Consider the following 14,437-nt stretch of genomic DNA (forward strand, 5'->3'; position numbering starts at 1 on the left):
ATAATGTGCGTCTGCGGAAAAAAATGCGGGTAGACATACTAGGGGTGGGAGCCCATAAAAATTGTTGATAATGATAGTACATAATAACTACATTATCTCAATTTTTATTTATTTTTTTACTTTTTATCAAGAACTATATTTTTTTAGAGTTAAAATTGTAATCAACAATAATAATTAATTATCTCTAATATTATTTTAATTTTTATCCAACATAAATATCATTATTGAAAACAACTACAAATTGATAAATTAAATTAATATTGATATGATAATCATCATTGAAGAAATTATTTCGCTTAATTAATATATATTTTAATATAATTCTTTAACCATAACCATATTATATTTATTTAATATTTATACCGACTTTACGTGACCCGTGCGGGCGCACGGGTCCTTTACTAGTAGCCTTAGAAAGGAAAAACTACCTTCGTTATATTAACATTAAAAGAATGTGTAAATTTTCCTACGCGAAACTAATTTTCTTTTTCAAATCACTCCATAGTAATAAGTGGTCAGTGTCTAAACACCTAAAAAAGGCTGCGTGGCCAACTTACCATGTCGTAAAAGATTCCTTGAATTTGTAGTTCAATGACAAAAGTTAACCTATTCAAATTTCTCTTGTCCTTCGTTTTCACGAGGAGAAAAACTTGGCTTTGTTCATTTGTTGAACGATAAATCAGTTCTCCACATACATATTGTTTGGACATAAATCATCTTCCAATTATTTCTATGATAAGACATTATGTTCTGTCTCATTAAAATTTACGATAACCTATGAAACACACATGATACACAACCTTGACACTTTGCATTTTCAATTGTGGATATTCAAACAACTCATCTCACTACGACACAAAAAATGCTAGGTTGTAACAAGGCAAAAAGACTATATTTCTTCGTTCGGTTAATAATATAGTCTATTTTCGAAAAAATGAATTTTTTTTTTAAAATAGGCTATATAATATAATATCTTTTCTCATCCATACACATAATTAATTAATCACTTAAACTTAACATACATGATACACCACCCACTTAGGACAAAATATTAACCGAGTATGAAACCATCAGACCGAGTACAAATCCATCATTTTCATGCAGAACTTCAAAATTTATCCATCCCCACATTTCTTGAGTATTACAGCTACCCCGAACCACGTTGATTCACATTAGAGTATGTTTGAATTAATGATATAAGATGGAATTGAATGACATTGAATGGTAACTAATGAGATTTTATTGTTCGAGTTTCATTCTAATGACAATTTTAATAATCTAATTTAAACCATTAGATTAGAGATTAAATCTTTTCAAACTTTCTCGTTACAAGTGAATACTAAGCAACTTCCACACAACAAAAAATCCTCTAGCAGAATGCTTTATCTTTGGAATCTCATACTTCGACACGATTTCCATTTGAATTCTCTCTAAGGATAAAAAAAGCAACCATTAGCTTCAAGACTAGAACCTCAAATCCATGTGATACCTGTAGACAACTGGGAGGGAAGCAGTGCTTCTTCATGCTGAAAGCGGAAAATAAATAAAAAAGAAATTTTATTTCATACAAAAAGTTAAATTACAGAAAATGGTATTAATTGGTTAATATAGGCTCAATCTTGCAAGTTTTTCTCCATGCTGCTTTTCTCCATCAACTATGTTCCTTTTATCCTGATTTCCCTCCATCTCCTCAACCATACCACCTTGATTTAGTCGTTGCTGGATTTTTTCTCTAGTAGTTTCTCGTCTTGTTTCACGGCTGAACCTTGGTATGTTTGCGTAAATTTTCCTTGACCCAATGATAATGTTGTCAAGTTTTTTAGCCATCAACTTTTCATCCATGACATTGAAGAATCTTGCAAAACCAAATCGTTTGCCTCTCTTGTCTCTTCTCGGTGGTATGATAACTTCGTCTATCTCACAAAACTCCTTGAAGATCATGTACATTTCCTTGGCTCCGAAGTCTTCTGGTAATTCCGTGAAGAAGAATTTACTCGTTTTGTTATTCTCCGTTTAGTCTTTGTTTCTTCCTTTGCTTGTGTCCCATGCATGCTTTCTCCCGTCCTGATGCTTCTTACCTCTCGTGACCTAAATCCATTCCTTTGTACTATTCTTCGTCTTATCATAGATCATGGTGAATAGCTTATGTTGAGCTTAGGATTTGATTATATGTGTTTGGTGGTTTATGGTTAGGATTGATTGTTTGTGAAAAGTTTTAGAGAGAAATCAGACCTTCTTTCTCTAACATCTCTTTTGACTACTCCTTGTGTACTTACTAAGAATTATAATACATAAATGTCATCCATGTCCCTAATTGAAAATTTGTAATACTAGTTCATGTAATAAAAAGCGTAGTACAAGTCTTCCTTCTTTTATCTGAACCGTTTAAGGAACCAACTATTGATTAGTATAGCTGATAAAATGGATTTCAAATATCAGATCCGACTCACAAATTTATTTTGCAACTCAACCAATAAAACCATGCTGGCATAGCATCTCTTATAATTAGCAATATATAATGCATTTTAGCGATTCCAAACTTATGAAGCCAAATACATAATGGTAAATACACTTACAAAATGCAATGGACAAGACAAGATTGTGTTGCATCTTCAAATGCTTTGTTTGAAACCAACCCACTTTGCAACAACCTGTGCTTTCCATAAACTGATTCAATAGCACAGTCGTTTCGTTTCATCTAACAAAGCACATTTTGGGCAACAACTACAAGACCGAGTATTCGAGTCTGCCAGTGAAGCCTTTGAATTCTGAACTCTTTGCCTGCTCCTACATCATATTATCTCACACAAAGCCACCAAGCAATCAAAAAGTGGCAAATAATTTCACTTGAAATTACTCTGCAAAAACATAAATTCTTAGACTTAGTAGTTAGTACTATCAAATGATCATCATATTCCCAGTTCAAATTCAAAATCTCACAAGGAAGTTTGTATTGTGCAATTAAACAAATATTATACAGTATATTGTATCACTCTCAAAATTAAAACACTATTTTGTAAACTAAGACTGAAAATTTGTGAAGCCGGGTTATTCTTTCAGTTTTCTTTATGCCTGTGATCACCTGAACAGAAATATCGGAGACATAAACTACTCTTCAGTAATTTTAGTAACAGTTTAAAGTCCCTGACTGAGTAGCCCAGTGGTTCGGGTCTTGATACTGAAGGAATCATGTGCAAGAAGGTCCAGGGTTTAAATCTCTGCTACTAACATTCCCCCCTCCTCCGAACAAACTAACTTGCCTATAAACAAAAACAGTTTAAATGTTAATGAGTTTGTTTGGATGGGTAAAGAGGCCAGAGTAGACTTAACAATCAATGATTTTAGTCATAAAATTAAATATGTATCAGCAGCGGTAGTAAACTTTGCCACATTTCAAATCCGCTGCATAATCCAAGCTATAACCAACAAGGATTTATATTTTATACTATTAAATTTCTACGGCAACAGAGAACTTTGCGTTAATCTTTTCCATCTCATCGACCTCTTTCATCAATGGCTAATTAAGACATATACAACAACACAGGAAAAAGGTGCCAAAAACTTATATAACCCTACAATAATAACAGTAACCATTTATACCACTAGGTAGGGCCAGCTCTGTGAATCAATCAATGTCACCGAACTCTACTGAAAAACAATTTTTTATTAAACCATTTAATGACACGTCTTCTAATGCTTCAAAATAGAGCATTCTCTGGATTTCATTTTCCCCCTTTAATTGAACTATATTTCCCTTCATACACAAATATACGATGGCATTAATACAAATTCAAGTCAGCCCGAGATGTTCTCGTCAAATGGAGCCTAAATATTCAAAGTCTACAGAGAAGAGAATCTTACAAGTTACATAGGTATTGTACTGAATAATACCATTCTTACCCTTGAATAAACATGCAAAAAAAACTTTGATAGGTACTAATTTACTATCAATAGGGAACAACAGAGTATAGCTCTTCACTAGGGGAAAATCTAAAATCTCTCTTGATAACACTGAAAAGTAAAAAAATAAAGATAGAAACATCTACAAATCTGAGGGTCTGCCAACCTCCCTCTGCCCAGAGACCCTTAAAACATTCGGACAATGTCTTACCAAAAACTCCCACTCTTATCTCCTAATTTGTCACAACTACACAGGCATTCCACTATGCTGCAAGTGAATCGAACAACTTACCAAATTTGATTCTCTACTTCCCAACCTTGAAGAAGAGAGGTCTTAGTAGTTAGTACTAAGGGGTCAATCAACTAACGGTAACAGCTAAAACCATAGTAGAAAAAAGGAAAAACAGTTGTAATAGCGATAGCACAAAGCTATAGATGAAATGAGAATTCATACCGGAGGGGTCAATATTGGCTTTGCAGTTGTTGAAGATGCAAAGAGCAGTTGTTGCATATTTTGAATAAGGTCGCACCTGTATCGAAAAATCCACAACGAAAATGTCACTCAAACCTTGACCGTTATGGAAAATAAGAGCGAAAGCTATGTCACTTAAAACAAGCAACAATATCAAATATGATTGTATATACGAAACGATTAGGACATGGGCTTCGAATTTAATAATAATGCAGTTGATCAAGAAAAAGAAAATATCTCATGCAGTGCAAATAAATGTAAGGTGACTTCTATTTACACCCATGTCAACAACCATAACCATCTAACTACAATAGAAATAATAACTTTTGGCATATAAAAGAGCACTTTGATTACATGAGGCCATTAAAGCTTATGAATAAGTAGCCCAAAAACAATATCATAACAAACGATTCATAAATATTTACCAAAAAACTTACAGTTCATTAATACACCTATTTCGTTCTTCTGGAAGAGAATTTTCAAGGTCTGATTGAAGTGTCATTAAATCTGAATGAAGGGCTGATATCTGTTGGACAATGCCTGGTGCTGATACGTATCTCGACAGTGCAACTTGAGTATCTGGGAAAAAGGTAAAGTAACAAAGAAAATGCACAAGACAGCTTATAAGAAATCTGTGAGATCATTATAACTTGAACAAATCATAATAGTTTGATAAATGAATCCCTACTTGAATAAGTTTTCAGCAAGTCTCTAATAGCATGCAAAAAATGATCACTGTCATGTACTCCGCAGGGCCAACGATCCGGCAAACCATCAAATAAAGTTTAAAAGATAAAAGCAGTGAAGTAAACTGTAAGATTTTGAAACTAGGGACAAAAAAGAAATATAAGGAATACCAAGATAGAAGATATCTTAATAAGGTATATTCCAGGGCATTGGTGACAAAAGACAAAAGGTAAAGTTATTTACTAAACTATACTTGTCATAGCATTATAAGCCACCTTCCAACTATTTTAAGGAAGGGGTGAGTGGAGAAATTGAACTAGAATGTGACACTGAACTGAAGCAATAAAGAAAATAATAACAATAGAATTAAAGAAAAAAGTGCAATGGAAAATAGTAAGAAACTGTACCACTCGATCCTCTGTTGCAGACAAGTATGCTTGCAGCTCAGACTCAATAAGCTTAAGCAAGTAGTATGCTCCAAGCATGTTGTACATACCCTGTCGGCTGTCATCATAGCAGTCCAAGTAATGATATTCTTTTGAGGCATTGCATCAAATAACTTCTCTAAAAAAAAAACTTCTCTGCACTATTTAAGTCCCTATTTTGAATGAAACCCGTAACCATTGTATTCCACGAAGGCATATCCCTCTGAGGCATTCTCTCAAACAACTTTAAAGCCTCATCCAACCTCGCATTCTGCGCATAACCCGCAATCATTGCATTCCAAGAAACCACATTACGAACCGGCATCCTATAAAAAAATTCCCGAGCATCATTAATTCTTCCATTCTTCAACAAACCCGCAACCATAGTAGTCCACATCCCTTTCCCGCATCTTATTAAAAAGCCTTTGTGCATCATCAATCCTCCCCGAATGCGCCAAGGCCGTCATGATTGTATTTCAAGAAACCACATTCCTCTCCAGTATTCTTCTAAACAAATCCAAAGCCTGTTCAGTTTGACCATTCCGCGCATACCCATCAATCATGGTATTTCAAGACACAACATTCCTAATCGGCATCTCATTTTTTTTTTTTATAAAAGCTGATGGTTTATAAGTACCACCAACTTGTTTACAAAGAAAATACTACATTGCTGCTGCCAAGGATCGAACCCTGGACCAACAGCCTACACCCGCTCAGTCAGCAAGTGCCAACTGAGCTACCCCACCCGCCCCTAATCGGCATCTCATAAAACAACCTCTCAGCCTCCTCAATTTGATTCATCTTAACGTATCCACTAACCATAGCAGTCCAAACAATCACATTCTTCTCCGCATCCAATCTATCAAACAGCTTCCTTAATCATGCCAGCCTTGATATACCCACTTATCATTGTAGTCCATAAACAAACATCCCTTTCAGACATTTCATCAAACACCTTGCATGCTTCGTCTATATTTCCTTCTTTATAAAACGACGCGTTTCCAAAACCATAACACAAGTAAATATCCCAAAATCAAATCCCACAACTTGAGTGGCCTCTGAGTTAACGGTTTTATCATCTGGCGGCGATCGTATAGAAAAACGGCATAAAACGGCATCGTATAGAAAAACCCTAGCCTCTCTTAATCAAATCAAATAACCCTCCTCGTCTTCTTCATCTCCTTTCTTTCTCATAACCCTAACAATGAAGAAACTTTCTTTCTCCTTCCCTTCTTCAAAATCTTCATCCAAGTCAAACAATTCCGTCAAACCCTCCCAAACCTTCGGCGAAGATTCTTCCACCAATCCACAACATCTTCAAAAACACTTAATCACCGAATTCGACCCTTCCAATCTCCAAACCCTAGACCCAAATCCCAAAACCCTAATTCCCCCAATTCAAAACCAATGGCGTCCCTACAAAAAGATGAAGAATCTCGATCTTCCCTTAACCGATTCGCACTCCTCCCATTCCCTCACTTTCGAACCGGATACCACTTCGATCTCCGATCAAGCTGAATCTGACAAGTCATCTTACGGGCTTAATCTCCGTTCCGCGAATTCCGAAAACAAGTTACAGCAAGTTGACGGTGATGCTCCGCGGCTCCGGGTTCCGATTGAGGTTAACATGATGCAGAAGTTTAAGGAGGATATGGAGAGGCTTCCGGAAGATCAGGGGTTTGATGAGTTTAAGGATGTTTCGGTGGATGGTTTTGGTGCGGCGCTTTTGGGTGGGTATGGATGGAAAGAAGGAATGGGGATTGGGAAGAATGCTAAGGAGGATGTTAAAGTTGTTGAGGTTAAGAGGAGGACTGCTAAGGAAGGTTTGGGTTTTGTTGCGGATTTGCCTCCTCCTACTTCGAAGAAAGGCGAAAGGAATGGGAAGGTGGAGAGTGAGAAGAGGAAGAAGGAGGAGAAAGTTGTGAGAATTGTCCGAGGTAGAGATGTTGGATTGAAGGCTAGTGTTGTTGGTAGAATTGGGGATGATGTTCTTGTTTTGAAGGTTTCGGGGAGTAGTGAGGAAGTTAAGGTTAGGGTAGAAGATGTTGCTGAATTGGGTTCTGTTGAAGAAGATAGGTGTTTGAGAAAGTTGAAGGATTTGAACAAGGTTAAAGACCGTGAGGAGGAAAGAGGGTCTCGTAGTAAGCATCGGAGGGATGAGGTGAAAGAGAGGAGAGTGGATGGTAATCATGGTGGTAAGGAAGAGAAGGGGAAGAAACAGGTTCCTTGGCTTACAAGTCACATTCGGGTTAGGGTGGTTAGTCGAAGTTTTAAAGGGGGGAGATTTTATTTGAAGAAGGGTGAGGTTTTGGATGTTATTGGACCTACTACTTGTGACATATCTATGGATGAGAGTAGGGAGATTATTCAAGGGGTGTCTCAAGATATGCTTGAGACGGCTATTCCTCGACGAGGGGGGCCTGTTCTTGTATTGCATGGGAAACATAAGGGTGCCTTTGGGAGTCTTGTTGAGAGGGATTTGGATAGGGAGATTGGTATTGTTAGGGATGCTGATACCCATCAGATGCTCAATGTCAAACTTGAACATATGGCAGAGTATATAGGGGACCCAAGCTTATTGGGACATTGATTCTATTGTATCAGTTGCAGTTTAAAACTTCCATATGAAGAAACAAATTTACAACTATGTGTTTTGGAAATCTCTAATGCTTTTTCTTGTTTTTATTTAACACACTGAGGTAATTTTAAGGATGTTATGGTTGTGAACTTTGCTGTTTGTTGATGTTGAACATGATATTCTGTTTTGCATTAAAGCTTTTATTTGTTACGGATGGTTTTCCTTTATTGATTGAACTGTACTGAATGAATAATAGATAGCCTTTGTAGGGAAAATATATTTGCCTTGTTTCATTACATAGCAATAATCTGTGCAAAAATTTGGCATTTCTTCTTATGTTTTAAATAGGTTGTATTATATTAGCACTGTTTAATTGGGAGTTGGGACTTAATTTCATTTTGATTTCCACGCCCATGTTTTTATCATTGCACTTGTTTGTGGTTTATTCGAACTCCAATTGATCTGTGAGCACCTTAGTGGGTTTTCCACTTCCAGTAAGTAGAGCTGTGCATGGATAGATTAAATAAATCCTAGACATGTATGTTTCTTAACCATTTAACCCTTTATGCAGATTAAATTTTAAAACCAAACCACATTATTCATTTTGCAGTATATATCATTTGGTTGCAAAGTGATTATTGAATGATGGATGATACATATGACAAACTCAATATCATCCAAAGGGGACCTTTTTTATTTGAGAGCTTGGACACTCATTTTGAGGCAGTGGGGGAGGGCTTCCTTGAACAGCTGATTAGTTGGAACTTCTTTGAAAGACCAGAAAGTTCTGACTGCAATTCACGAATTACATGGAAGCAAGATATTGAATATCAGTGATTTGAATATAGATGTCCAGTTTTGCAACCGGGTTTTCATAATCAATCCATTCTCACCGAATTTACAATGAAATGAGACAGTTATTCTGTGAGCTAATAGCCTATTTCTTAAAATTGATTATAGATATAGTTGTTTGTTGGGGTTGGGAAGTGGTTCTCTCCTACTAGTAATACATTGGATACTTTGTCTGATTCATGTGGATGAAAAGGATGGTTGAAAAGTCGTCAGAATTCAGATAAATTGAAAAGGACATATTTGAAAACTTGTATGGTTTGACATCATTATCTAGACTAGAAAGACTGATTCATTGAAAATTTTAATTCTGTTGTCTTTTCATTTAACTAGCTTTCTTCATGTCATCATATCTTACTTTTGTAAATTTGCCTACAATACCTTCTCATTCTTTAATGTATTGATAAAATATAGTGAATGATACCAACAGAGAAGGAAAATAAAGCAGTTTGAGTTGAACTTGAAGTATGCTATTCAGTCACTACTACACACTTGTATAGCTGATATATCACTTGCTGATTCTAGGGATGCATGTGTGTACGGCTGTATTTTGATTGGTTCGTCTTGTTTATTCGTTTTCCTTCGGTGTGATTCTTTGTTACAGTCATATCTATAAATTTTCTCAGCTGAAGTGAACCCTGTTTACAGGTATCCTTTCCCTGGTTTTAGAAAATCAGCTTTCACAATTTTGAATCCCAGATCTCAGTGTTGGATTGAGAACTTCACGATTCATATCTATCCCTTGCTGCATTATCAGCCAATATATCTTGGCATTTTGACTGTTCAGTTTGTTATTTGTTTTTATATGTTTCCTGTTTAATTTGTCCATATCTCTTTTCAATTCTGGTGCTTTTAGCTTTCAATTTTCTTGGTCACTTTTGCTCGTTACTAAATGCATGCGTAAAATTTCCGTGTGCAGTCTGAATTAGTGTTGAAGCCCCTTTTCAAGTTCCCTGCAAAAGTAGAGCTAGTCTGGTGATTTCAAAGGCAGCTTAGAGCTGAGTCAGTATATATTTTTAAGCCCTTGACTCATTTTGCTAGGAATGGTCATGTATTAATCCTTTTTCATTAATGATCTTTCTTTTTAACTGCAAATTTTACTTCACTGTGTTTATTTACGAAGTTAACGAATTTTTCTGTAACAACCCAATTACTGAATCAAGGCTTGTGTTTCTTGTGATGTTTGATCGTAAATAACTGTTTTTGTTTAGGAACTAAGTGGTCATGCTGGTCCTTCTCAAAACGAAGAAATATATTATGATGCTAAAATCAATTCAAATTCTATTTGTCATGATGGTATATGATTAAGAAATATAGCAAATAGCTGTGGTTGTATACCACTATGAATGTGAAATTAATTTTGTACCTATCGATAAATCAGTATCACTCTATCATATTCATATGTCTTTAGAACCAAGGAAACTAAATAATTAAGTTAAGCCAAAAGTAAATATAAACCTAAATTTTTTTGTTTATAAAAAAAATGTTCAATTCAATTATATCTCACAGATTTTATCCTTTTGTTTATATCCTTTAAATTTCAAGAACGAACTTATTGAGGAACAGGAGTTGTTTCTCAGTGTGACTGATTCTGAACTGAAAATTAAACTAGGTTGATAAAAAATCATTCAAGAAATTTAAACTGAAAAAGTATAAGTTTTGACAAACCTTAGATGCTAAAATCTATGGTTAAATTTTACATGATATATTACTTACATTAAATTTTTGAGTATTCTCCTTATGAATTGAAAACAATGTCATATCAAAAGAATGAAGATGCTAAATTAATCTACTGCACACAATTTCTATAGTTAAAATAAAATGAATGAAGACCATAAATCTGCTACAATTTGAACATTGTCTTTCCTGTCATCTCCGATGGATCATGTTTTTTTTCGAGTTATAAAGGATTTGTGGTCTTTTAATACTCATTGCAGATGCAGGCGCATTGTTTCTACGACGAATTAATGTTATCCGCAACTCGTCTTTTCCGTTTCGATACTGCCCCTAGAGAGTTAATACCTCTTGTAGCCCTCTTTTCTTCATGCCAGTTATTATTCTGTTTTAAGATTCAATTTCAGAAATTAAAATCAACAAAAATAAGCAACTGAAGTTAGAGTAATGCAGTATGCTTGTGATGAAAAAAAAAAAAAACTAATGCAACTTTTTCAATGAATTTTTGAGGATTCTAAATTGTAAACCAATTTCAAAGTTTACATTTTCACACACCTTGAGATCTTTGGTGAATTCATATATGTCATTGTAGGAGAATATACTTGCTAAAGATAACGCGTCGATGCATTCTTTTTTCTGTTGAAAACTTTTGGCAGCATGTTCCAATTCCAACATGTCATTCCTCTTAAAAACAGTATATTTTCTCCCACATAAGCAAGTTTGTGGCAAAACATCTGAATTTATCACAAAAAGAAAGTTCATCTATCAATAACGCAAGCAACTGAAATAAAAATTCTCAAATTTATCGAATAGAATAATGAGGTTTTACCATGGAAAAGGCAAATTGGATAGGAATAGCATTTCTTGCACAACAAGTAAGCTACATAACAATCCCTATGGCAGATGCTGCATGTCAGAGAGGCTAATAATGTATTTGAAGAGCTCAACACATTTCTCGAACTGTTCAACCGCGATAGCGAAGTCCTGTAAAATTGCATAAGTTGCAAGAAAGACAGTACAATAGCACGATAGGACGACGGCATGTCTTCAAGTTTTTTCTTGGACCTTCTGACTTTTGAGGACTTGTAGATAAGCATTGCCTCTTTACAAAGAAGTTCTTCATAAGGAATTATCGGTAGCATTTTGAGATGGGCGTAACGCTTGCTAGCCGCAGCCCCTAGTGGAAACCAATCACCAATAGCAAAGTTTACAGCTTCTCCACAATTAAAACCTAAACACAACAAGGGAATGAATAAGTAACTATTGGCCATTTTTAGAATTTGCACTAGATAGGATTAGTATTTCTTGCATAACAAGAAAGCTACATAAACATCACAGGGAGAAGGTAAAAAGTAGCGGGAAGTGAAATTTTGTCACGTGTCATTACGGGGAGACTTTTATGAGAATAATAAATAGATGTCTCGATATGCCAAAATTGCTAGAACAAGAACCCTGGCTCAACAGTAAACAAATTCGAAGAAAAAAAAACGTAATCAGAGAACACCAAGATTTATCTAATCACAAAGTTTGGTCAATTGAGCCTATGTCTCCGACTGCAAATCGGCGACAATACCTTTCTATTATCCGAACTTTAAAATGTGTTTATATAAGTGGGAGGTATCTCTCGCTTTTCATGCCGATTTTGAGGGATTAAGTCGAGCTCGATTCGAATTCTAAATGTAAAGACATAATCACATAGGGAGAGAGATACCGTGACTAAATCCAGCATGATATGATTTAGGAAAGGTGACGACAAACTCTCCTGGCTTCTGCAGAGCCTTATAAACCGGAACATCGTTTTGCAACAAGACATTCGGAGGGAACATCGTTGTTTTATGCGATATAAATTGGAATGCACCATTCTCTCCATGTTCTGTTAACACTTTGTTGCAATACACATGGTTCAAAACAGTCTTTTCAAATTCAAAGGCTGCATAACTAGGAACACCATACCAAGTTTTGTTTCCACCAGAGTGATGATAATTTATACTGCAAGAAAAAATTATAAATTAAGATATCAATGAATAATTTCAAACAGTATTTAAAGCAATTCTAAAATGATTTACCTATACAAATAGTGATCTTCTACATGCCATGCAAACATACTGAACAACATCCCAATGTAAAGCATTGGATCAGTTACTCCCTAAAATTTCAAAAAAGAATTAGTGAAAAAAAAAAAAAAAGAATTATGAAAATTTGGATCAGATTCTGTTCCGAAAATTGTTTCCTTACTGGAATTCCTTTGTCAACTAAACGCAACGGTGACTGCGGTAGCCGCGCCAATTTCTGAAAAATATTAATCAAACATCAGTAGTTAAAGATTTTTAAGAATCATTAGTCAAAATCTGATAACTACTACGCGAAGTACGAATTTAGAAAGCATATGGTAAAATTATAAAAAGAAACCTTCAAATTGAATTTGCTTGTTCCAAGCCTATCATCAGGATCACATGAAAAGGCACTACCCTCAATGTTAACACCATACTCAACAGTTCCTTTCTCTCCATGTATCATTTCGTACCAGAACGCTTTTTCGACACTCGACGAAGAAAGATCTCCCGAACTGCCAAATCTATTCGAAAACGCCTTGTTTGCCAGCGCCTCGAATTCATGATACGTATATTTTCTGTCAGAACCAATTTCAAAAACCAGATTAATTGATTTTTTTTTTCATCACTTCAGATGGTTTAAAAAACTCAAAAACATAATATTTTTTTCACCTTCCTCTTTTAGAAAAAGTTATCATATCCTTCTCATTCCATTTCGAAAGACGAAGAGGCTGCACAATCGTTTCAAACTTGAAGTCCTTTTTCTCTTTCGTTATGACAATATCGGCTGAATTAGAAGCAGTAACTGGTGAAACAATTTTGCATATACCTGAAATATCAAATATGATAAAGAAAACATTCAAAACGCGGCGACGAAAAGAAAATCATCTATAATTAATCTGTGATCACATACCATATTTAGAAGCCTCAGGAGCAATTTTCTGTAGATAAACCAAAGGATTCTGAAATTCTTGTTCAGATGGATGATATATAGGACATTCCGGAATCATGTTTGTCCAATTCATCTCATCAAAATCAAGTTTACTCAATTTTCGAGTGACCAAACTTTTTCTTCTAACTTTGCTTCTTTTGTATTTGATAACATTTGTTGCACCCATTTTGTTTTCTTGTTATACAACAATCATCTTAGATAGTAGCATCTACTATTTCTTCTGCATGGACACCAATTTCTAATCTCCGAGGCTTTTTCTCCGAATCTAAAACACGTAACCGTCGAAAGTTAGTTAATTACGATGCTTAACATAACAGGAGAAATTAAATAAGAGATTATGTAAAATATTGATGAAATTAAGTGTAATGTAAATATTGTGATACAGTTCCATTTGATGTAGGAATACTTTCCAAATGATGATTATTGTATAATAAATGGCATGAATGTAGCAAGTAAAAGCTTAGTTAATTTAATTATCTTTCACTTAAAGGAAAGTTAGAGATTTATTGAGTATCAAACGTTACACTTGAAAACTTAAGAATCTTCAAGACAAGCTTTACTATTTCATATTTGTCTCGGTTTCCATTGTTGATTACACAAATGAATAGAGATGGAACTGTGGTTTATAGATAGAAAATTAACTATAATAAGTAGTTACCAGTTTTACAGTTTTATGTAGAAAACTGCCAAATATATAATTATTTAGAACAGTTATTTGAAATAAGTGTCAAATGTAACGGTGTTCTTCAAATTAACAAACAAACTATGTGTATTAATGAATCTGTCTCCAAAAAATAAAAAGTACTTAAATATCAAAGGCTTATATATAAAACAAGTAACCGTGTAGTA

General features: G+C 34.8%; 2 protein-coding genes and 1 long non-coding RNA gene across 4 annotated transcripts; 1 reads left to right on the plus strand and 2 right to left on the minus strand.

The window, feature by feature from the left end:
* Positions 1-1,167: 1,167 nt before the first annotated feature.
* LOC131595723 (uncharacterized) lies at positions 1,168-6,202 on the minus strand. Of its 2 annotated transcripts, XR_009282027.1 has the most exons (5): positions 5,061-6,202; positions 4,810-4,951; positions 4,355-4,430; positions 3,083-3,260; positions 1,168-2,858 (listed from the first exon to the last, which is right to left on the minus strand). It is a non-coding gene; the product is annotated as an uncharacterized LOC131595723 (long non-coding RNA). The 2 variants fall into 2 exon arrangements; XR_009282026.1 differs by lacking the exon at positions 1,168-2,858 and having other exon boundaries at positions 2,926-3,260.
* A 223-nt stretch (positions 6,203-6,425) lies between these two features.
* On the plus strand, positions 6,426-9,238 carry LOC131595724 (protein MOS2). The gene is made up of 2 exons (XM_058868176.1): positions 6,426-8,183; positions 8,673-9,238. The coding sequence occupies exon 1, from the start codon at positions 6,689-6,691 to the stop codon at positions 8,072-8,074; it is 1,386 nt and encodes a 461-aa protein (XP_058724159.1). The 5' UTR covers positions 6,426-6,688; the 3' UTR covers positions 8,075-8,183; positions 8,673-9,238.
* Positions 9,239-10,865: 1,627 nt separating this feature from the next.
* On the minus strand, positions 10,866-13,754 carry LOC131598203 (lysine-specific demethylase JMJ13-like). The gene is made up of 9 exons (XM_058870829.1): positions 13,550-13,754; positions 13,309-13,465; positions 12,995-13,214; positions 12,821-12,874; positions 12,652-12,731; positions 12,297-12,574; positions 11,415-11,816; positions 11,141-11,319; positions 10,866-10,970 (listed from the first exon to the last, which is right to left on the minus strand). Exons 1-9 carry the CDS (start codon positions 13,752-13,754, stop codon positions 10,866-10,868), a joined length of 1,680 nt encoding a protein of 559 aa, XP_058726812.1.
* Between the last annotated feature and the right edge of the window lie 683 nt (positions 13,755-14,437).

The sequence above is a fragment of the Vicia villosa genome, linkage group LG4 (assembly GCF_029867415.1).
Source record: "Vicia villosa cultivar HV-30 ecotype Madison, WI linkage group LG4, Vvil1.0, whole genome shotgun sequence".
NCBI classification, from domain to species: Eukaryota; Viridiplantae; Streptophyta; class Magnoliopsida; order Fabales; family Fabaceae; genus Vicia; species Vicia villosa.